The sequence below is a fragment of the Somniosus microcephalus genome, chromosome 8 (genome assembly GCF_052327205.1).
Source record: "Somniosus microcephalus isolate GS21.2 chromosome 8, FLI_Smic_1.0, whole genome shotgun sequence".
In the NCBI taxonomy this organism is placed as follows: Eukaryota; Metazoa; Chordata; class Chondrichthyes; order Squaliformes; family Somniosidae; genus Somniosus; species Somniosus microcephalus.
This window is the reverse complement of record NC_140994.1, coordinates 259,433,210-259,458,503: the sequence shown is the minus strand read 5'-3', so window position 1 is coordinate 259,458,503 and position 25,294 is coordinate 259,433,210. Positions and strand designations below refer to the sequence as shown.

Here is a 25,294-nt window from a genome sequence, read left to right as displayed (position 1 = left end):
TACAGCCTTCTGGACTCAATATTGAGCTGAACAATTTCAAACTAAAACCTCTGCCCCCATTTTTCATGCTGTGTGATTTTGCCATTCCCATTTGAAACATTTTATCTTTCCTGCCTGTTACATAAGCACAGTATGTTCTTTCAATTCCTTCCTCCCCTCCCACCCAACCCCACCCCTCTAAGCAGCTGCTTAATATCTGTTACATCTCCAGCTTTTTCCAGTTCTGATGAAGGATCCCAGACATGAAACGTTAACTCTGTTTATCTCTCCACAGATGCTGCTGGGCCTGCTGAGTGTTTCCAGCGTTTTCTGCTGTTATTTCAGATTTCCAGCATCCGCAGTATTGTGCTATTGTATTAGTTCCTTTACTAAATTGTCTTCCCTAAATGAGGCGTTCTGCCTTATGCATTAATTCGAGCTACAAACGTCATAAATTGATAGTTGAAATATATAGCCTTGCCCATCATCTAGACAGCAGAATTAGGTTGCTGTACCTCTCCAACATACCTTCCTGTGCAGCGAATATCAGCTTGTTGCGTCTACTAAATATAACGGCACCGAGTCATTATACAGATGACATACCTCTTTTGTTTCCCCGTGAAGCTGGGAAAATGGATAGTATGATGGGTGCAGACATGTCGGGAATGTTCACGTTGGAGAATGTGCGGGATTGGGGGTGGGTCGGTAGTTAAACGTGCAGAAATCGACATTGCGCCTGGGACCTGCCGTCAGCACGCCGGCTTCCGCCTTTCACTGATGTGCGTTTCAAGGCGCGCCATGGACCCTCTTGAGAGAGACGGGCGACCTCATTGAGGTTGTTAGCTGCTCGTTTACTGACCCGTAACTGACATTTTATCGTCAGGTTTCAACATATCTCTTTGCGCAGGGGATCGCTTGTGAAGGGGAGTTTGAAGCTAAGTGGCAATTTTGTGAGTTCATTAAGTGACAGCTGGAAAAAGCACATACATACTCCACCTAACAGCTGATCATTGCCTAAGGGAAAGGATCTGGCTGACACAATTTTGTGCAGAGATTTAGCTTACAGGATTATGCAGCTGAATTCTGCAACCTCGGAAGCCACTCTCACCACATTGCTAATCACTTTCAGTACATTGGAAGATTGTGCCTCTAATCTCCACGTTACCTGGCATCTATAATATCAGAATGAGTGCCGCTTAAGCTGTCTCACCTGGTACCTTAGAATCGGGCCAAGATGAGCCACAGCACCAACACCAGCCATACCAGCAGCAACATCACCAGTCACACAAGCAGCAGCAGCATAAAAAAACAGCAGCTGCATCAACCACACCAGCAGTCTTCTCACCTAGCTGATGCTCCAGAGGAGAGAGAGGATCAGCACAGGGGTGTACAGCGCCGAAAGCGAAAACCCCAATGCAAAACTATACAGGCAGAGGATGTGTTTCCCAACCATGACTAACCAGCAGTGCTTCAGGAGGCTCAGGCTATCATGTCAGGTCGTTGCAGTCAGTCTTAGCTTGCTGGAACAAGACCCTGGTGACTGATGCCATGTTTCACAAGTCAGCCAATTATGTGAACTTTGACCATGATGAAGCCAGTGTTACGGAGCAGGCGCTCAAGTATTGTGGCTCTGGTTGGCTTCTCCCAGGCGAAATGCATCATCGGTTGCACACATGTGGCCATCAAGCCCCATCACATCACCCATAAGTGTCTGTGAACAGCACACTTCTTCAATGTGTAGCTCGTCTGCAACCATAAAAAGATAATCATGCATTTGTGTGTCAGATTCCTGCCAACTGTTATGACTTTTTCATGCTTTGCCAATCCACCCTCCCTCAGCTCTTTGCTCCTCCATGCAGACATACTGGCTGACTGCTTGGAGACAACGGCTATCCACTGAAAATATGGTTGATAACACCGTTGAGGAGGCCAAACAATAAAACCGACGAGTACTATAAGGACAGCCACATGTCTACGAGCCACCAGCATGCTAAAGTTGCGCTTCAGATGCCCTGACAGATCTGGAGGAGCCTTTCAGTATACACCAGACATGGTCTCCAGAATCATCATCGTAGTTGCACGCTGCACAACATAGTGCAACAACGAGGATTGGAGCTGCAGGAGGAGCAAGGCGCAAAGTGCACAGACTCTTCGGAGGATGAGGATGAGGAACCTGATTTGGAGATGAGACTAGCAGCAGCACACATTGCTGTGCAGAAGGCTCTGTATGGCATCATAATTGCTCGATTTAATTAATTTGCACCAGTGCACGCATATGGCTCCCATATGCTCTACCAACCCCCCCCCCCCCCCCGCTGCATAACGCCATAAAGCAGTCCTACAATGATGAAGTCATTCCTTTCACCCAAACTCCCATTTTTCGGGATTAAGTAATATCTCACCATTCACTCCAAGTGACAAGGCCACTTCCCAGCCAGCACGCTAAAATGGACAAGATGGGAAATCAGTGCAAAGAAATAAATTAAGTGAGTCATAAATAGACCTGAAACTTAACACTAAAATTTTGGAAAACAACCTTGTGCATATCTTTGAGCATTAACGATTATGTCGCTTTATTTTCTGCTTGTTCCTACTAGGTGCAACCCCGGTGGCTTCAACAGAGGTAGAGGCAGGATGCTCACTTCCCTGCAGCAACTGCTTTGACATTTTTGGAAGACGTCCATTGGATTATAGGACCCATGAGGGCCCCACCAAAGACTACTCTTCCTGCAGCTGTGCAGGGGCAGACTCGGCCATCGGGATCTGAGGCTGCATGTGTGGCTCTGACTGAGGGGAGGCAACAGGGGCGATGTGGCAGCGCTTTGAGCAGAGCCCCGACTCCCACGTACCCTCTCACCTTCATCCCTCTCATGGGCCACACGCACTTCCCTACCAGCAAGGAGCTGGAGAGCACCTTGCAGGATATCAGTGGGGCGACGAACACGCAAGTTTCCATTGGTATCCCTCCTCGAGATGAGTTGAGTAAGAGTCTGCAATTTGTTGTTCACAGCAAGCATGTTCTCATTCGATTGGCGCATTTGCTGCTCAATGCAGGTGGCCATCATTTCCATGGAATAGCACATCGTCACCATCAACTGCGAGATGGTGGTGCTCATGTTGGACATTCCCTGTACAATTGCACGCATCACAGCTGCAAAACCTGCCAGAGGCTCGTGCATTTGTTGTTGCTTCGGCAAGATCTTCCTGTTCCTTGATGGCCCCTAAGGTTCAGCATCTGCATGCAGTTGAGCAGAGCTGGGAGCATCCTGCGTCCTCCAGCGAGGTCTCTCCACTGCTGTGCCTGTCTCCAGGATATGCTCTTGCTCACTACTCTATGGGCTGAATTTTCTAGGGTCCGACCAGCAATTTGCGTGGGGACCCCGGAGTCTGTAGGAAATCCGAGAGTTCGGGCTTCCCTGCTCCTGCACACAGTGAATGTAACTTGAAGGGCGTGTTCCCCGCCTGAAAGTTGTGGGGATCCCTTACCAGGAGGCCACTGGAAAAGGTAAGAACTGGGCCCAGGATGGTTGGTGGTGGGGGCGGGTTTCCAAGCCGATGGGGCTCCTACCCCCTGATGGGGGTGGGGGATGGTCCGGTTCCCCGCGGATGATTCGGTCCCCGACCCCAGGGCGGCTGAGATCGATCGTGGGGGGTCCGATGCTCAACCACGGGGAGGGGCAAGCTGATGGTAGTAGAGATTGGGCGACCGGGAGGAAGCACTCCTGCTCCTCCCTGCCCTTAAGGATTGCTCCCCGAGGCTGAGGCAGCCTCGTTGCAAACACCGGGCATCCCGAGCCCCGGGATTCTTCGGCACCTGCAGTAAAACCTGCTTTGCAGGTTAAAGTAGAGGCTCCAGACCTCAGGATAATATTTAAATTGACAATCCGCCTCCTGGCAGCAGGTTGGCAGCAACCCCCGCCCCCTCCTGCCTGAATGAAAGGTGAAAGTGGGCGGGTTGGAGGCGGGCTGGGGTCGGGTTTTACATTTGTAGAACTTTCACTTCCCCCACGCCTCCATACCACCCGCTCTTACCTCTGAAAATTGCGGCCAATATTTCAGGTCACTGACCTTTCATGAGAACTGGAAAAAAGTTAGAGATGTAACAGGTTTTAAGCAAGTGTATGGGGCAGGGAAAGTGGGAGGGGCAGAAAGACAACAGGGACGGTCTGTGATAGGGTGGAAGGCAAGAGTGATTAAATGAGAAAAGGTATGATTGTTAAAAGCAAAAGGAGATGGCCTATTATTAATATGGTCGCCATATTATAATAATGATATAGAGGTACTGGAGAGAGTGAATTTTTTTTACAAAGATGATACCAGAACTGTGAGGTTATACCTATCAGGAAAGGATGAACAGGCTGGGTATCTTTTCTCTTGAAAAGAGAAGTCTGTGGGGTGATCTAAAAGAAGATTTTAACATTTTGAAAGGTTTTGATAGAGTAGACACAGAGATATTGTTTAAATTTGTGGGCAGGAGCAAAGCTACAGGCCATTAATATCAGATATTCACCAAAAGATGAAATACGGAATTCAGAAGAAAATTCTTTACTCAGAGAGTGGTGAGAACGTGGAACTCGCTTCCACAGGGAGTAGTTGAGGCGAATAGTATAGATGCATTTAGGAGGAAGCTAGCTAAGGATATGATGGGGAAGGGAATTGAAGATTATACTGATATTTAGATGAGAAAATATGGGAGGATGATCGAATGGAGCATGAACAGCGGCACGGACCTGTTGGGCCGAATGGTTTGTTTCTGTGCTGTAGATTCTATGTAATTCTATGATGGTCAGTGGGCAAAACTGTGTCAGCTGGATTTCAACGATGGTAAGTGAAAATTCATCCATTTTGGACCAAAAACGGATAGATCCGAGTATTTTTTAAATGGTGAGAAACTAGTACACATTTCACTATAAAGTAGCATTCAGTCAGAAAAAAGAATCAAAAATGCTAATGGGATGTTAGCTTTTATAATTATATGGCTAGAATATAAAGGGGTCAAGTTTCGCTCCAGCTGTACAAAGCCCTGTTTCGACCACATGTGGAGTACTGTGTGCAGTTCTGTGCACCGCACCTTTGAAAAGATATATCAGCCTTGGAAGGAATGCAGCGCAGATTCATCAGGATTTCACCAGGGTTCCAAAGGTAGATTATGAAGAAAGATTACAGAAACTAAGCTTGTATTCCCTGAGACATAAAAGGACAAGGGGCTATTTAATTGCGATTTTCAGGATTTTGAAAGCAATTGATAGGGTAGATAGAGAGAAAAACCCCGCTGGTGGGGGAATCTAGGACAACGAGACATAATCAAAGCCAGGCCAATCAGGGACAAGTTAGGAAAAACGTCTTCACGCAAGGTGTGGTAGAAGTGCGGAACTCTCTCCCACAAAAAGCAGTAGATGTTAGCTCAATTAATAATATTTCATCTGAGAGCGAAACATTTTTGCTAGTCAAGAGTATTAAGGATTATGGAACCAAGCCGGGTGGATGGAGTTAGAATACACATCAGCCATGATCTCTTCGAACGGCGGAACAGGCTCGAGGAGCTGAACGGCCTACCTACCATAGTATGCGCAGTTCAGGTTTCCGTATCACAAAAAGTGTATAGAATCACTCGAGTAAGTGCAAAATAGATTTACAATGATGAATCAGATTTGAGAGAGTGCAACTATCAGGAAAAAAACTGAAGAAACTGCGTTCTTTTCATGGAATGTTTGAAGCGATAGATACACTTAAGGTGAAGATATATAAGTGCATCAGGGAGAGAGAAATATGAGGATATGTCGATAGGGAGAGATGCAGAAAGGCGGGAGAAGGTTCGTGTGTAACGTTACCACAGGCATAGACATAGATATTTAGATATAAGATTGTTCAAACTAATCAAAGATAAAAGTGCGTAAATTGCCTGAAAATTGAAGAATATTAATTGTAAATTTGTCTTCACTGGTCGACAGCCTTTGCTGGAGATAAACAGCCTTTGATTAAACTTATACGGTTATATTTGTAGCTGGCCAGTTAGAACATTCTAAACGTGTAACAATTATAAATAATTGCTTGATTCTGACGTTAACATTGCTTGGTACAGAATAATCTTCCAATAACATTGATGATCTATTTAAACAGCTTTTAGCTTAAATAAAGTTTATGGGATCGTATTGTTGGAAATCCTAAGTTTGGAATGTATTAATGTGAAAGGAAGAAATAAGATTCAGTGCAATAAATTTTGCATGTGGCAGAGGTATGGAATTTAAAACACTGCCCCTATTGAGGCCAGTTCAAGCTGGTAAAGAAATGCTTAAATATATTTTCTCTATTTCTTTGGTTTGGGGAATTGTTTGCATTGCATTACCAATATTATTCACGAAAGGTAGAAAGCAGTTAAGCTTCTGCATTTCCAGCAGAGGGCAGCTCCGTCTGCAAAGCTCATGATTTTTCCTGAGTTATTATCCTCGGGGGGACGAAGGTAAAATGTTGCCACTGCGTAATGAATAACGGTTCCAATCCAATTATTTTGGTGCAAACATTACGCACACCCAGCTGAGGAGTAAAATAAATATCCGCACATGTATTTCCGTTCAACCCGCAAAATAGGCCTTAGCTCCGACCTAACTGCACAGTTAAATTTGAGATTAATGCGATATGTTCGTTTCTGACACCAACCATTCTTGTCGTCCTTTTGAGGGAGCATGGAAAGGTCGTGGAAGTAATGGTAGATTTGCACTATGGTTCATTCCCGACTATGAACGCTTGTAAGATTTATCTCGCTAATACACAATCAACCCTTGAATCCGGGTTGATTTTGAACTCATATTCCGACTACCAATGCCAATACACCAAGAATATTCTGAACTTATATTTAAATGTGGTTTGGCACAACAGCAATGTTGATAAAACGAGACATGCAAAATATACAAAGAAACAGAAAGATATATTTTTCATTTCAGGTGTCATTGTTACGAATCACATTTTCTTCTAACATAGGACAAAATGAAGCACATCCCTCCTGCAGAGATTAATTCTTTCTGTACTCTTCGACTTCAACAATGCCGTCCGGTAACATAAAGCAGGCATTTCATTTCCAAGGATGTGGCCTGTGAATTTTGATTAAATGAGCAATTACATTTTTAGATTGCATTGTTACGTAATTTTTCAAAACTTAATTTTTAGAAAACATTAATAATATATTTTCAAGAGAAAAAGTCTGACACGGAGCCCTGTGGATAAAGGTTTACTTGCGTTTAAGGTGATTTATCTAGAAATAAACTAATAGTTATTGATGATAAACGAATAGTACATATCAACTTTTACTGCACACGCTTTTACTTAATTGGAAATATAAAAATCTGATTAGCGTACATGCAGGGGATTTTTCATTGAACACTTTTAAATATTTGGAATGTATTTAAATACAAGCCTGCTTTAAGAAAGGCTTGGTGCAGTTATTGGTTGAGGCTCGTTGCGTCGCTGTCTACCAATAAGGAATTGCGACGCTGTGTGAGATCTACCTCCACCCTCATCAGGAAATACAGACCAGAATCGAAGAGAAACGGACACTGTGCCTGCGTTTACTCGGTGCAGCCATGTTTAGATGGATTGCCCAGGTTACGTTTGTGCTTTGCTGGGATTAATATTGACATTTCGATGCAAAGAAAGATCTCATTTGTGCTGAATTAAAGCGGCAGTTGAAACGATTGTCAGAACTTCTGTCATATGTAGAATAAAATCCAGAGCAATGGCGAATGCTCTCAGCGCCGGGGCATTTTATATGTTCCTGCTCGGTCTCTCCGACCTGGTTTTCGGTCAATTTCGCTACACTATTCCCGAGGAACTGGAGATTGGTGCCTTTGTTGCAAACATCGCTGAAGATTTAGGGATAAGCGTTCGGGAATTATCCGCCCGAAAGTTACAGCGGCTCTCTGAAGACGGAAAGCAATATTTCGAGGTAAATGTGGAAAATGGCATTGTATTTGTTAATGAAAGAATCGACAGGGAACAGCTTTGCATGGAAAGCTCAACCTGCTACATCACTTTTGAACTCGCGGTGGAAAATCCATTCGAATTGTTTCCTTTTGAAGTGGAGATATTAGATGTGAACGACAATTCACCGATTTTCCCGAACAGTAGATTGTCAGTGCTGCTCGCTGAGTCAGTTTCACCAGGAGCGCCCTTCCCTCTCGAGAGCGCGCACGACCCGGACGTTGGTTCAAACACCATCACCACTTACCAGATTAGTTCGAACGAGCACTTCGGCCTCAAAATGGAGACAAGAACCGATGGTAGCAAAATCGCCCTATTGCTGTTGGAGAAACCACTGGACCGCGAACAACAATCATCCTTTGAACTGGTATTGACGGCTGTTGATGGTGGGACCCCGCACAGATCTGGTACAACTCAGATTATCATTACTGTGACGGACGCCAATGATAACGCACCTGTATTCGATCATGGAATATACAGGGCAAGTGTGTTAGAAAACACACCCAAAGGTACCTTGGTGATCAAAGTACGCGCAGTTGATTTAGACGAAGGTGCAAACGCCGAGTTCAAATATTCATTTAGCAATTACGCTTCACAAAGAGTGCTGGGGTTGTTCAAAATAGACTTGGAAACTGGAGAGATCAGAGTTCAAGGTTTACTGGATTATGAAAAATCAGACATTTATGAGCTTGCGGTACAGGCTGTGGACAATGCTCCAAATGCGGGACATGCGAAGGTTTTGGTTAGAATAATTGACGTGAATGATAACGCCCCCGAGATAAAGCTGACCTCAGTAACTAAAATGGTACCTGAGGATGCAGCACCAGGCACTATGATCGCTGTATTCAGTGTCACGGATCGCGATTCTGGGGACAACGGGCACGTTCGATGTAAGATTCCAAACAACGTGCCATTCAAACTTCAAACGACTCTGGGGAACCACTACAAGTTGGTAACCACTGATATACTGGATCGTGAAACGACTGCACTTTACAACATATCAATTTCAGCATGGGATGCTGGGACACCTGCTCTATCCACAAATAAAACCATCGTCTTGTCTGTTTCTGATATTAATGACAATATTCCGCGGTTTACACAGTCCTCATACAACCTGTATCTGATGGAGAACAATATTCCTGGTGCATCTATTGTTTCTGTTACCGCTTTGGATCCTGATTTGGACCAGAATGGGGACATCTCCTTTTCTATTCTGGATAATCAGATGCAAGAGGATTCTGCGCCAGCATACTTTACTATTAATTCTAAAAGTGGGAGCATTTCTTCGCTGAGATCCTTCGACTACGAACAACGGAAGAATTTCCAGTTCAAAGTTCAAGCTCAGGATGCTGGATCTCCGCCACTGAGCAGCACTGCTATGGTGAACATTGTTATACTGGATCAAAATGACAATGCTCCGCTTGTTATTTCACCTTTAACCTGGAACAGTTCAGCGACACTGGAGATTGTGCCCCAATCAATACACCCAGGATACATGGTCACCAAAGTAATGGCGAGTGACGCAGATTCCGGTCAGAACGCGCGTCTTTCCTATGAACTGATTGAGGTCACTGATCCGAGTCTCTTTACTGTGGGTCTTTACTCCGGCGAAATCAGAACAAGCCGAAGCTTTACCGAACAAGACACCGCCACACAAAGATTGGTTGTCATGGTGAAGGACAGTGGACAACCGAGTCTGTCAAGCGCAGTCACAATTCTCTTTTTGACATCAGCGAACGTTACAGAAAACCCAAATGAACGTATAGACCATCCCAGGCAAGCTGAATCTTTCTCTGATCTAAACATATATTTAATAATAATTGTTGGATCAACGAGCTTCATATTTCTTGTAACCATATTCTTGCTAGTCGTCCTGAAGTGTAAACAAGACCGAAAAAACCTGGGTTTCCAAAATCCTACAAGTTACATTTGTTGCATGAGGAGGAATTCGAATGATATCTTTAATCGGAGACCTACTGCAAACGAATCTTTAAATTATTATGGAACTGCCCAGACGCTCCCTGTTTCCGAAACATATCGTTACACGATTCGCTTATCGCCGGAGTCATCCAAGAGTGATTTTTTATTTCTAAAGGCCTGCCATCCTACGGTACCTCTCAATGACATGAGTATTGGTGACACCAGTGTGCGGAAGTGAGCTAGAAACACATTTATAGTGCGAATGATGGGCATCGTCCCTCCTCGAGGAACTGATATATTAAGCAGTATAATTCAAGATTATGTTTCCTGTATATTTATCATTCACTGCAGCAGCTGACACGTGCTTAATGAAAATGATATGGATTTCTGTCTATAGTTATCTGTTTGTGATTGCTTGAGTAATACCTATTTTACTATTTCCTGATTTTAATCATCGTTTTGCCGAGGAATTTCACCTGTAATTGTAATACATAACCCCATAGCAACATTTCCCGCATCAACTTTCAAGAAATACAATCTTTCATGTCACGTTGGATCGCGAAAATAACGTAATTTCTTTTGTAAACACCGTTCTTTTAAAGTATCGGCGACTATGCATAAACTCCATACACCGTATTTGTACTATATAGTGCTGATGAAGGATATGGGACTGGTGCTCTGTGATCCCTTGCCCGTGCCTTCAATAGTTCAATAGATCAGTGGTAGTTCCCGTAGACTGGAAGCTAGTTCATGTAATTCGTGTTTTCAAAAAAACAGTCAAATCAGATCTAGGGAACTATAAGTCTATCAGCCTGTCATCCGTTATTGGGAAGATGCTAGAAGTGATCATAAGACATGCCCTTTATGATCACTGGGAAAGGAAAGGAATCATTAGAATTTCCCAAACACTTTCCGAAAAAATAGATAATTCCTAACATGTTTGATGGAGTATTTTGAGGAAGTAGTGGGTAGTGGCTGAGGGAAATCCGGTACACAGTGTCTACCCGGTCTTCCAGAAAGCCTTTGATAGATACATCACACTAGGTTACTTTACGAGATGTAATCTTGTGGTATCACTAGAAAATTGATACGCTAGATTAGAAATTGGTTTCAATTCTGCAGCCAAAACGTTGTAATAAATGATTGCGTTTCAGCTTGAAGACATGTTACTAGTGGGTTCCTCCGGGATCGGTGCTAAGCCTACTACTCTTCCTGGATTTTATTGATTAGTTGGACAGTGTTGTTGGTAGTATGGTAAGTTAGATTGCAGATTACACCAAAATCTGTGCAAGGATTAAGACGGTAGAGGAGTGCAATCAAATCCAGAAAGATTTAAATGTGCTCGGCGAGTGGGGCACACATTGGCAAATTATATCTAGTTTACTTAAGTGTTATGCCTTGCATGTTGGTCAGGCCAACACAGAATACACGTATCATTAGCAGGAAAAAATACTGAGAGATGATGAGAGAGAAAACGGTTTTGATGTTATTATGCACAGATCACTGAAAGTTCCTGAAAAATACAGAGACACCTTAGCTAAAGCTAACAAAGTATTGCTTTCAATTAATAGAACCAGTCAGTATAAATCAAAGGACACGGGTCGCTGGTCAAATTGCATCTGGAGTAGCTGCCGAGTTTTGCTTCCCTTACATGGTGGGTGATAGAGTGGCCTTGGAAAAGTACCAGAGTAGAGCTACAACATGATTCCTAGCTTACAGAACCTCAGCTATTCGGATACGTTCAACAATCTTGGTTTATTTACTTTAAAGAAGCGTAGACTTAGAGGCAACCTGATACGTCTATAAAATAATTAAAGGGCTAGATAGCTTTCTAGTGATAGATTATTCCAGTTTCACAGATTGGGGAAGACTATGGGACATGAGTTTAATCTACGTAAGAGTAATAATAGACTGGCTGTTAGGCGGTTCTCCTTTTACCTATATTAAAGGCCTGAAAAGTACAGCCTGCATGCTTCATGTTACATATGTCAATCAGCTCATTATGCTGAAACAGTTTCTGAACGGAACAAAAAATGGTGAAGTTAGGAAAATAGAAACATCGGAAAAGGAATAGGTCATTCAGCCCATTGAGCCGGTTCTGTCATGCAATTATATTTTGGCTGAACTGTTGTTTCACTTCATCTACACTTCTTGGCTCTGCAACTATTAATAAATTAATCTAACAAAAATCTATCGATGAGAATTTGAAATTTTCAATTGGCCTATTGGCAACAGCTTTATCGGGGAGAGAGTTCTAGATTTCCACTGCGCTTTGTGTGATGAAGGACTTTATGACATGAACCCAGAAAGGCCTAGCTCTAGTTTTAAGGTAATGCTCCCTTGCTCTTGCCTCCCTCACCAGCGAAAATGGTTTCTCTCTTTCTAGCCGATCAACACTTTTTAATCATTAATTATACATCAACACTTCAAACAGGAACGGTAGCTTATTTGTTATGTTACTGTACTTGCAACCCAGAGCCTGGATTAATAATCTGGAGACATGAGTTCATATCCCACCATGGCAGCTGTGGTTGTTAAATTCAGTTAATTAAATAAGCAGGGATAAAAAAGCTAGTATCAATAATGGTGACCATGAAACTATTGGATTGGCATGAAAACCCATCTGGTTCACGAATGTCATTCAGGGAAAGAAATCTACCAACTTGAACTGGTCTGGCCTATATGTGACTCCAGACAGACAGCAATGTGGTTGACTCTTAAATGCTATCTGAGATGGCCTAGCAAGCCACTCATAGAGTCATAGACTCATAACGGCACAGAAGGTGGCCTTTCGACCCACCGGGCCTGCGCCAGCTCTCTGTAGAGCAATCCAGTCAGTCCCATTCCCTGCTCTATCCCTGTAGCCCTGCAAGTTTATTTCCCTCAAATGCCTATCCAGTCTCCCCTTGAAAATATTGATTGTCTCCACTTCCATCACTTCGGTCGACAGCGAGTTCCAGGTCCTCACCATAAGCCGCATAAAAAGTTTTTCCTCACATCCCCCCTGTATACCTTGCCCAAAACCTTAAATCTGTGGCCCCTAATCATTTTACCATTCACTAATGTGAAAAGCCTTTCCCCGTCTAGCCTATCCAAACCCGTCGCAATCGTGTACACATCCATCAAATCACCGCTCAACCTCCTTTGCTCTAATGAAAACAAATCCAGCTTCTACAACCTGTCCTTGTAGCTAAGATCCCCCATCCCCGGAACCATTCTGGTAAATCGTCTCTGCAAACTCTCAAGTGCATTCACATCCTTCCTAAAGTGTGGTGACCAGAACAGGATGTAATACTCCAGTTGTGGCCTAACCAGCGCTTTATAAAGGTTCAGCATAACTTGTAGTGTATGTGCCTTTAAGAGCCCCTGTGTACTGTAATGCCGGTAATGGCCACTCGGGCTATATAAGCCTGTATATTGTGTTGTATCAGTTAGTTCCCCTCCAGACTTTGTTCAGTAAACACCTGTGAAACCAACTCCTGACTTCAGTGTCTCTATTAACACACGGATACAACTGTGGTGACGAATTGGAAACGGACTTACCTGCAATTCGGCAGCACCTCAAGGACATCGATTCCTCTGGCGTCCAAAGTCGAAGAAAATCAAGAAAAAGAAAAAGCTGTGGTTTCACCAGCTAGCAGAGCTGGTGGCAGGTACTGCAATAATACTTCCTGGGCATCCGGCTTGGGCTCCAGCGGCTGGCTCTGCAGCTAGGCCAAGCAGCAAAGGCAGAGGCAAGCAGTAACAGATGGGGAGGGAGCACTTGGGAGACGGCCGGCGCTGCAAGCAGGTCGGTGTTCAGACCTAGCAGAGAGAGTCCGGCGGGAATGACTCTCCACCTGTAAATAAATAAATAAAAAGAAGGGAAAACCACGGGAAACAGCGTTGTCATCGGCAGCAGCGGCGTGGAAGCGCGGGAAGCACCATATCTTTTCTGCAGAAAGGAAAGAAAAGCGCGGGAAGCGCCATTTTTTTTCTAGGATGCCTAAGTCTGGCAATATTGATGCTTTTGATAACGAGATAGACGATTGGACCACATATGTGGAAAGAGTGGAGGTATATTGCACCGCAAATGGAATAGAAAATGAAAAAAAAGCGTCAGTACTTCTAAATCTAATGGGCGCAAAGACATACGGGCTGTTACGAAACTTAATCACTCCAGCCAAACAAAGGACAAGAATTTTAAAGAAATTGTTGATACCCTACAGGAGCACTTAAACCCAACACCGCTGCTGATAGCGGAACGATTCAAATTCTTCAAGAGGAATCAACACAAGAATGAAAGTAACGCTGATTACCTCACCGAATTAAGGAAGCTATCAAAGCACTGCCAATTCGGGGCAGGACTAGCAGATTATCTTCGAGACAAATTCGTCTGCGGTCTCCAAAGTGAAGGAACACAGAAAAGGCTGCTTTCTGAAAAAGATTTAACACTGGACAAGGCTTTCAGTATGGCTGTATCATATGAAGCAGCCGCAAGAGGAGCTGCAGAGATACAACAAAAGACACAAGACTTCGGCACCCATGAAATGACACAGGGTTTCGAGAGATGTTATTGCTGCGGCAGATCCACCCATGACCAGAGGGACTGCTGGTTCAAGGACAAAGCATGCAGGCAATGCGGAAAGATTGGACACATTGCACGGGTATGCTGATCTGAACAAAAACAATCCACGGACAAGAAAAAAAAAATCAATAAAGAAAAGTACAGAAAGGTACAAATGATGACAGACAGTAGCTCCGAAGACCAGAAGAGTGATAGCGACTCCGAAAACAAGAGACTAAGCTGTCTCAAATTATATAATGTAATTGCCAAAGAAGATTACCAGACCATTTGGGTTACGCTCACGATAGCAGGGTCCCCAGTTAAAATGGAGCTAGATACAGGATCAGCTCTGACCGTCATAAATCGACGGGATTATGAGTGGCTATTTCCACATATACTTTTAAAGGACACATCCATTATCTTGAAAACATATACGGGGCAGAAAGTATACCCCAAAGGAAAAATAAGGGTGCCTGTTGTATACAACGGCAAGGAAATACAAAAGTTGTATATATACGTTCTACAAGATGGTGGTCCACCGCTGTTGGGACGTGTATGGATCAGGAAAATACGTTTAGACTGGCACTCCATTCAGGCACTGACGGTGACCATTAAGGAAAAAAACGATGATGACGTCATACCTGAACGATTAAAAGACATCTTGGCCAACGCCAAAGAAGTGTTTCAAAAGAAACCAGGAACCTTGAAAGGCATCACCGCCTCAATAAAAGTGGAAGAAGCGGCAATTCCCAAGTTTTATAAGGCAAGACCAGTGCCATACGCAATTCGTCCAGCTGTCGAGGCAGAGCTGGAGAATTTGGAAAAGGCAGGCATATTATCCAAAATAGATTGGAGCGAGTGGGCAACACCCATCGTCCCAGTCATGAAGAAAGCATTGAATAATGATAAATCTGAAGAACAGAGAAAAATTCGCATCTGTGGAGACTTCAAGGTGACTGTAAACCCGGTCCTTCACATGGTACAGTATCCTCTTCCGAGGATGGAAGATATTTTCGCCTCACTATCCGGAGGGAAACGTTTCACCAAAATTGACTTGGCACAGGCATATCTACAGATGGAGGTTGAAGAGGCCTCTAAAAAGTATCTCACGATAAATACACACAAAGGTCTGTACCAATACAATCGACTGGTTTTCGGAGTAGCATCCGCTTCAGCTATCTGGCAAAGAGCTATGGAGCAAGTCCTCCAAGGGATTCCGGGGACTCAATGCTACCTAGACGGCATCCTAGTAAAAGGAGAAAATGACAACGAGCACCTTGCCAATTTGGAGCAGGTGCTCACTAGGCTGAAAGAACGGGGCCTACGAGCAAATCGCCCCAAGTGCGAATTTTTCCAGAATCAAATATCATATTGTGGCCACATAATTAATAAGGAAGGGTTGCATAAGTCACCTGAAAAATTTGAAGCGGTCATAAAAGCCCCAGCACCTGAAAATGTTTCACAATTAAGGTCGTTCCTGGGATTAATAAATTACTATCATAAATTTTTACCGAACTTATCAACTCTTCTGCACCCTCTTAATGAACTGCTACAAACAGGAGTAATTTGGAAATGGAGAGTAAACTGTAAACGTGCCTTCCATAAATGCAAAGACTTAATCACGTGCAAAGAAATTTTGGCTCATTACAACCCATCACTGCCAATCAGACTGGCGTGCGATGCATCCCCTTACGGCATAGGAGCAGTATTATCGCATAAATTCATTGATGGCTCGGAACGGCCGATAGCTTTTGCGTCACGCTCATTGAACTCAGCTGAGTGTAACTATGCCCAAATCGACAGGGAAGCACTCAGCCTGGTATGGGGAGTGAAGAAATTCAACCATTACCTACACGGACAAAAATTTACCTTGTTGACTGACCATCAACCACTCATCTCCATATTCAACCCTAAAAAGGGTGTTCCCATTATGACAGTGCAAAGGCTACAGAGGTGGTCCCTTTTTCTAGGGGCACACCAATATAACATAGAATACAAAGCATCAAAACAGCATGGGAATGCTGATGGTTTATCGCGCCTACCGTTGCCAATGGTAGAAGAAGCACCTACCATAGACCCAGTGGAGATTTTCCACTCTACCATAGTCGAATGTCTACCAGTAACAAATTCTGCCATTGAAAGGGAAACTAGAAATGACCCGACTCTCTCACGAGTCTACGATTTAACAGTAAAAGGATGGCCAGCACATGGCGAACCACTGTTGCCAGCATTCTCGCAAAGAAGAGAACAGCTGTCAGTGTGCCGAGGAACCTTGATGTGTGGATCCAGAGTGGTGATTCCACCCAAACTCCAGGATAAAATTCTAAAGGAGCTTCACGAGGGGCATCTGGGTGGAGTGAAAATGAAGAACCTAGCCAGGGCGTTTGTATGGTGGCCAGGTATCGATGGAGACATCGAAGAAATGACCAAGAGCTGCCTAGGATGCCAGAAGGTCCAAAACGCTCCACCACAAGCCCCTCTACATCCATGGGAGTGGCCCTCATCTCCCTGGCAAAGGATACACATCGACTTTGTTGGTCCATTTATGGAGTCAATGTTCTTAATCGCGGTTGATGCACACTCCAAGTGGCCGGACGTAATAAAGATGTCCTCCACCACCACGGAAAAAACCACCACAGTGTTAAGGACCATATTTGCCAGGAATGGGCTGCCTGAACAAATCTGTTCTGATAATGGACCGCAATTTGTGTCCGAAGAATTCAGGAAGTTCTTATAAAACAATGGGGTTAAGCACTACACGTCCGCCCCATACCATCCCGCCACCAATGGATTGGCTGAAAGGTTTGTCCAGGCCTTCAAGAGGGCGATAAAGGCCATGGGTAATGAAGACATAAAACTTCAGCACAAGGTGGATAGCTTCTTGGTTGCATACAGGAATGCAACACATACTCCCGCCATGATGTTCTTCAATAGAAGCCTAAGATGCCGGCTGGATTTGATCAAGCCAAACATCAGAAGGGACATGGAGAACCGGCAATTTCAAGGCATGAATGAAAGACCAACTAGAACTTCCAGATAGGTCAACAAGTTTTGGCCCGGAACTACCATGCCGAGAAATGGCAGCCTGGAACTATCTGCACACGACTAGGACCGTTGATGTATACCGTGGACATCGGAGAAAGCATAATAAGGCGCCATGCTGACCAAATCATAGAGTCATCCAAAAAGGGACAACCTACACCACAACTCTATACGCCTAATGATGAAGTAGAGATACCAATATCTACCTCCGATCCAGTGATACTGGAACCCGATGAACCCGACACTGGCATTCAAGCCGAATCAGCCTTGCCAAAAGAACCTACTACACCACCAGAAAATTCTACACCACCGAGGCGTTATGCGGACTGAGTCAGGAAGCCTCCAGAGAGACTGACTTATAATTAATTAACTGCAGCAATGTGTAGATTATTTTTCTTGTAACATGTAATTAATGATTACTTAAAATATTATGTACTGGTTGGCTAAAAGGGGAGGAATTGTAATGTATGTGCCTTTAAGAGCCCCTGTTTACTGTAATGCCAGTAATGGCCACTCGGGCTATATAAGCCTGTATATTGTGTTGTATCAGTTAGTTCCCCTCCAGACTTTGTTCAGTAAACACCTGTGAAACCAACTCCTGTCTTCAGTGTCTCTATTAACACACGGATACATCATAACTTCTCTACTTTTGTAATCAATACCTCTATCGATGAGGCCCAAGATCCCATATGCTTCAGTGACCTATGCACACTAATTTCCAGGTCCCTCTCTCCCTGCACACGCTTTAAAACTGTGCCAATAAGTGTATATTGCCTCTCCCTGTTCCTTCTGCCAAAATGCCTTACCTCACACTTCTCTATATTAAATTGCATCTGCCACTTGTCTGCCCATTCTGCTAGCCTTTCTATGTCCTGTTGCAGTCGAATGGTATCATCCTCACTGTTTGCCACACCTCCAAATTTGGTGTCATCGGCAAATGTGGAAATTCTACTCTGCATTCCAATATCCAGGTCATTTATATATGTATCAAAAAAAGCTGTGCGGCCAGCACTGACGCTTGGGGAACACCATTGTCTACCATCCTCCAGTCTGAAAAACAGCCATTTACAACAACTCGCAGTTTTCTGTATTTAAACCAATTTCTTATCCAAGCTGCCACTGACCCAGCTATTCCATGAGCCTCAATTTTGTTAACCAACCTTCAAGTGCCTGGATGTACAGTCAGCTGTAACAAACAACTGCAAGAAACAATAGTAAGTATGAGACGGGAATTGGGTAAGATTGATTGGGTGGTGTTTCTGGGGGGATTGACAGTGGATAGACAATGGCAAGCATTCAAAGATAGAATGGAAGAATTCCAGAACATGTTTATACCGGTTTGGCATAAAAATAAACCTAAAAAGGTGACTCAACCGTGGATAACGAGGGAAATTAGGGACAGCATAAAATCAAAAAAAAGGGCATATCAACTGGCAAAAAAAAGCACCAGACCGGAAGATTGGGGGCAGTACAGGATACAGCAAAAGAGGACAAAGGGATTAATCAGGAAGGGGAAAATAGAATCCGAAAGTAAACTTGCAGCAAACATAAAGACAGACTGCAAAAGCTTTTATCGGTATATCAGGAGGAAAAGACTGGTAAAATCCCAAGTCGGTCCCTTGCAGTCCGATTCGGGAGAATATATAATGGAGAATAAGGAAATGGCAGACCAATTAAACTCATACTTCGGTTCTGTATTCACAAAGGAGGACACAAATAACCTCCCAGGAATATCGGCAAACATAGGGACTAATGAGAGGGAGGAGCTGACAGAAATTAGTATCTCTAGGGATATGGTGTTGGGTAAGTTGAGGGGACTGAAGGCCGACTAATCCCCGGGGCCTGATAAACTACATCCTAGGGTACTTAAGGAGGTGGCCCTGGAGATAGCAGATGCTCTAAGGATCATCTTCCGGAACTCCATTGACTCGGGAACAGTACCCGTGGATTGGAGGGTAGCTAATGTTACCCCAATATTTAAAAAGGGGGGTAGAGAGAAAGCAGGGAATTATAGACCAGTAAGCCTTACATCGGTTGTGGGCAAAATGCTAGAGTCCATTATTAAGGATAAAATAGCGGAGCACTTGACAAATGGGGAAAGGATCGGACAGAGTCAACATGGATTTACAAAGGGTAAATCGTGTTTGACTAATCTGCTGGAATTTTTTGAGGAAGTAACTGGTAAAATAGATGGGGGAGAGCCAGTGGATGTGGTGTACCTTGACTTCCAGAAAGCCTTCGATAAGGTTCCACACAAAAGATTATCATGCAAAATTAAGGCTCATGGGATTGGGGGCAAAGTATTAACGTGGATAGAGAACTGGCTGGCGGATAGAAAACAGAGAGTTGGAATAAACGGCTCGTTTTCGGAGTGGCAGGCAGTGACCAGCGGGGTGCTGCAAGGATCTGTCCTGGGACCCCAGCTGTTCACAATATATATAAATGATCTGGATCAGGGAATTGGATGCAATATTTCCAAATTCGCTGACGACACTAAACTAGGAGGAGGGGTGGGCTCTGATGAGGATGTCAGGAGGCTACAGTGCGATTTGGACAGGTTGGGGGAATGGGCGGATACGTGGCAGATGCACTATAATGTGGATAAATGCGAGGTTATCCACTTTGGGGGTAAAAACAGGAGGGTAGATTATTATCTAAATGGCAATAGATTGGGAGATGGGGAAGTGCAGAGGGACCTGGGTGTTCTTGTGCACCAGTCACTGAAGGAGAGCATGCAGGTGCAACAGGCGATTAAGAAGGCAAATGGTATGTTGGCCTTCATATCAAGGGGGTTCGAGTATAGGAATAGGGATACCTTACTACAGCTGTACAAGGTGCTGGTGAGACCGCATCTGGAGTATTGTGTACAGTTTTGGTCGCCCCATTTGCGGAAGGATGTCCTTGCCATGGAAAGAGTGCAACGGCGATTCACCAGGCTGATACCTGGAATGGCGGGAATGACCTACGAAGAGAGATTAAATAGTTTGGGCTTGTACTCACTGGAGTTTAGAAGATTGAGAGGGGATCTCATCGAAACATATAAAATTATGGCAGGCCTGGACAGGCTGAATTCAGAGAGAATGTTTCCAATGGCCGGGGAGGACAGAACCAGGGGCCACAGTCTAAAAATAGCGGGCAAATCATTTAAAACAGAGATGAGGAAGAATTTCTTCACTCAAAGAGTGGTGACCCTGTGGAATTCCCTGCCACAGAGGGCTGCGAAGGCTAATTCAATAAATATTTTCAAGAGAGAATTGGATATATTTCTGAAGGCTAAGGGGATTAAGGGTTACGGAGAAAAGGCGGGGACGGGGTACTGAACTGGTAAGATCAGCTATGATCTCAGACGAAGATCAGCCATGATCTCATTGAATGGCGGAGCAGGCTCGAAGGGCCGAATGGCCTACTCCTGTTCCTATCTCTATGTTTCTATGAATAAAACCAAATGGACCACTCAGCATTGAACTCGGCATCTGCTTCGGACATGACAATGGTACACCGAGCCCAGTCAACCCTGCTGCCCTCCTCACTAACATCTGGGGAACTGTGCCAAAATTGCGAGAGCTGTCCCACAGACTAGTCAAGCAACAACCTGACATATTCATATGCACAGAATCATACATTTCAGCCAATGTCCCTGTCTCCTTCATCACAATCCCTGGGTATGTCCTGTCCCACCGGCAGGACAACCCACCAGAGGTGGCGGCACTGTGGTACACAGTCAGGAGGGACTGACTTCTTGGAAGTTCTCAACATTGATTTCTGACCCCATGAAGTCTCATGGCATCAGGTCAGCCATGGGCAAGGAAACCTCCTGCTGATTATAACATAACGCCACCCGTCAGCTGATGAATCTGTAGTCTTACATGTTGAACACCACTTGGAAGAAGCACTGACGGTAGTAAGGACACATAGTATACTCTGGGTGGGGAACTTCAATGTCTATCACCAAGAGTGGCTCGGTTGCACTTCTACTGACCGAGCTGGCCTAGCCCTGAAGGACATAGCTACCAGACTGGTCCTGCAACAGGTGGTGAGAGAACCTACACGAGGGAAAAACCTACCTGACTGCTTCCTCGCGAATCTACCTGTCGCAGATACATCTGTCCATGACAGCATTAGTAGCAGTGACCACCGCACGGTCCTAGTGGAGACAAAGTCCCATCTTCACACTGAGGACACCGTCCATCGTATTGTGTGGCACTAGGAATGTACTAAATGGGATAGATTCAGAAGAAATCTAGCAGCTCAAAGCTGGCCATTCATGAGACGCTATGGGCCATTCGCAGCAGCAGAATTGTATTCCATCAAAATGTTTAACTAATGGCCCGGCATATCCCTCACTCTAACATTAACATTAATTCAGCTGACCAACCCTGGTTCAATGAGGCGCATACAAGAACATTCCAGGAGCAGCGCCAGGTGTACAAAAATGGCGTGCCAACCTGTGGAAGCACCAACATAGGACTACTTACATGCTAGGCAATGGAAGCAGCATGCTATAGACCGAGCTAAGCGATCCCAACCCAAGGGATCAGATCAAAGCTCTGCAGCCCTGCCACATCCAGTCATGAATGGTGGTGGACCATTAAACAAATAACGGGAGGAGGAGGCTCCATAAAAATTCGCATTCTCAATGATGGTGGAGCCCAGCACACAAGTATAAAAGACAAGGCGTTTGTAACCATCTTCAGCCAGAAGTGCCACGTGGATGATCCATCACAGCTGCCTGCTGATGTCCACACCATCACAGAAGCCAGTCTTCAGCCAATTCGATTCAGTCCGGGTGATATCAAGAAACAGCTGAGTGCACTGGATGCAGCAGTGTCTATAGACCCGACAATATTCCGGCTGTCGTGCTGATGACTTTTGCTCCAAAACTAGCATTGTTTCTAGCTAAGCTGTTCCAGTACAGCTACAACACTGGCATCTACCTAACGATGTGGAAAACTGACCAGTTATGTCCCATCCAAAAGAAAACAGGACTAGTCCAATCCGGACATTTACCACCCCATCACTCTACCCTCAATCATCAGCAATGTGATGGAAGGTGTTGTCGACAGTGCTATCAAGCGGCACTTACTCAACAAAAACCTGCTCACTGATCCTCAGTTTGGGTTCCACCAGGAACACTCGGCTCCCGACTTCATTACAGTCTTGGTCCATGAGCAGAATTCTAGGAGTGAGGTGAGAGTGCCTGGCACAAGTGCCATTCAATGACTATCTCCAACAAGGGAGCGTCTAACCACCACCCCTTGATATTAAACGGCATTATCATCGCCAAATCCCCCAACACCAAAATCCTAGGGTTCACCATTGACCAGAAACTTAACTGGACAAGCCACATAAATACATGTGGCTACAAGAGCAGGTCAGAGGCTGGGTGTTCTGCGGCAAGTGTCTCACCTTCTGACTCCCCAAAGCCTTTCCACCATCTATAAGGCACAAGGCAGGAGTTTAATGGAATACTCTCCACTTGCCTGGATTAGTGCTGCTCGAAGAACACTAAAGACGTTCGACACCTTCCAGGACAAAGCAACCCTCTTACTTGAGACCCCATCCACCACCTTATACATTCACTCCCTCCATCACCAGCGCACCGTGGCTGCAATGTGTATCATCTACAAGATGCACTACAGCAACTCGCCAAGGTATCTTCGACAGCACCTCCCAATCCCACGAGTTGTACCACCTATAAGGACAAGCGCAGCAGGTGCATGGGAACAAGATCACCTCCAAGTTCGCCTCCAAGTCACACATCACCCTTACTTGGAAATACATCACCGTTCCTGCACAGTCGCTGGGTCAAAATGCTGGAACTCCCTCCCTAACAGCACTAAGGCAGTACCTTCACCATGCAGCGGTTCAAAAGATGGCTCACCACCAATTTCCCAAGGCCAGTTATCGATGGACAAAATATGCTGGCTTTGCCAGCGACGCCCACATCCCAGGAACGAATAAAGAATCATTAAATAATCTTTAACTTCTATATTCAAGGGAGTACTAGCTTGTCTATGCAACCTGTACTCATATTAATTCCGTATCAAACTGCATTCCTTTCACAGATGTCATCTATCTAACTGAAGGAGTATATTATCTTTATCAACGAACGCCACTCATTGCACAGATTTGTCCTGATAAGATTGTATTATTTTATAACCAACAGTTCCTTTAGAAAATTGTCTTCCATAAATTAGGCGTTCTACCTTATGAATTAATTCGAGCTACAAACTTCTTGAATTGACAGTTAAGGTATATAGCCTAGCCCATCATTTAGACAGCAGAATTATGTTGCTGTGCCTCTCCAACGTACCTTCCTGTGCAGCGAACATCAGCTTATTGAGTCTACAGTATATAACGGCATCTAGTCATTATAGAGATGGTATTCCTCTTCTGTTTCCCCGTGAACCTGGGAAGATGGATAGGATGGGTGCAGACATGCCCGGAATTTTCACATTGGAGAGTGTGCGGGTTTGGGGGTGGGTCGGTGGTTAAAAGTGCAGAAATTGACAATGCATCGAGAACCTGCCGTCATGCCGCCGATTTCCGTCCTTCACTGGTGTGCATTTGGAGACGCGCCATGGACCCTCTTGAGAGAGCCGGGCGACCTTACTGAGGTTGTTAACTGCTCGTTTACTGACCCGTAACTGACATTTAAACGTCAGGTTTGAACTTAACTGGTTGAGTACGGGATTCGCACGCCTTGGGAAACTGGCCTGTTAAGGGGAGGTGGAAGCTCAGTGGCTATTGTGCGAGTTCATTAAGTGACAGCTGGAAAAAAGCGCGTAAAAACTCACACCTAACAGCTGATCGTTGCCTCAGGGAAAGGATCTGGTTGACACCATTTTGTGCAGAGAGTTAGCTTAAAGGTTTATTTAGATGATGATTTCTGCAAACTCGGAAGACACTCTCACTACATTGCTCGTGACATTCAGTACATTGGAAGATTGTGCCGCTGATCTCCACGCTACCTGGTATCTATTAGATCTGAATGGGTGCCGCTTATGCTCTCTCACCTTGCACCTCAGAATCGGGCCAAGATGAGCCCCAGCAACAACAACACCAGCCACACCAGCAACGGCAGCAAAAAAAGCAGCAGCAGCATCGACCACATCAGCAGCCTTCTCTTCACCGACCTGATACTCCACAGGAGAGAGGGGATCAGCACAGGGGTGCAGCGCACCGGAGGCGATACCTCCAACACAAGCTTTAAAGGCAGAGGATGAGCTTCCTTGCCATGACTGAGCTGCAGTGCTTCAGGAGGCTCAGGCTATCCTTTCAGTCCGTTGCAGTCATTTGTAGATTTCTGGAACAAGACCTGTTGCCCAGAGGGCCTGATGCATATGACTTACCAGTGGCTGTCAAAATCACCACTGGATTCAACGTCTTCGCCTCAGGCTCTTTCAGGGATCTGCAGCAGAGAGTTGCAGGTTCTCGCAGTTGATTGCTGACAGATGCATCACCCTGGTGACTGATGCCATGTTTAACAAGTCAGCCAATCATGTGAACTTTGTTGATGTGAACAGTGTTACTGAGCGGGAGTGCAAGTATTGTGGCTCTGGCTGGCATCCCACAGGTGAAATGCATCATCGGCTGCACACATCTGGCCATCAAGGCACCCTCACATCACCCAGGAGTGTTTGTGAACCACAAGTGCTTCCACTCCCTCAATGTGCAGCTCGTCTGCAACCATAAAAAGATAATCATGAATGTGTGCGCCAGATTCCCTGGCAGCTGTCATGACTCTTTCGTGCTGTGCCATTCCCCCTCACTCAGCTCTTTGAACCTTCAAACAGACTTACTGGTTGGCTGCCTGAAGACAAGGGCTATCCA

General features: G+C 44.8%; 1 protein-coding gene across 1 annotated transcript; it reads left to right on the top strand.

Moving 5' to 3' along the window:
• The first annotated feature begins 7,529 nt into the window (after window positions 1-7,529).
• On the top strand, window positions 7,530-12,028 carry LOC147114305 (protocadherin alpha-C2-like). The gene has a single exon (XM_085995982.1). It carries the CDS (start codon window positions 7,709-7,711, stop codon window positions 10,109-10,111), a length of 2,403 nt encoding a protein of 800 aa, XP_085852108.1. The 5' UTR covers window positions 7,530-7,708; the 3' UTR covers window positions 10,112-12,028.
• The last annotated feature ends 13,266 nt before the right edge of the window (window positions 12,029-25,294 follow it).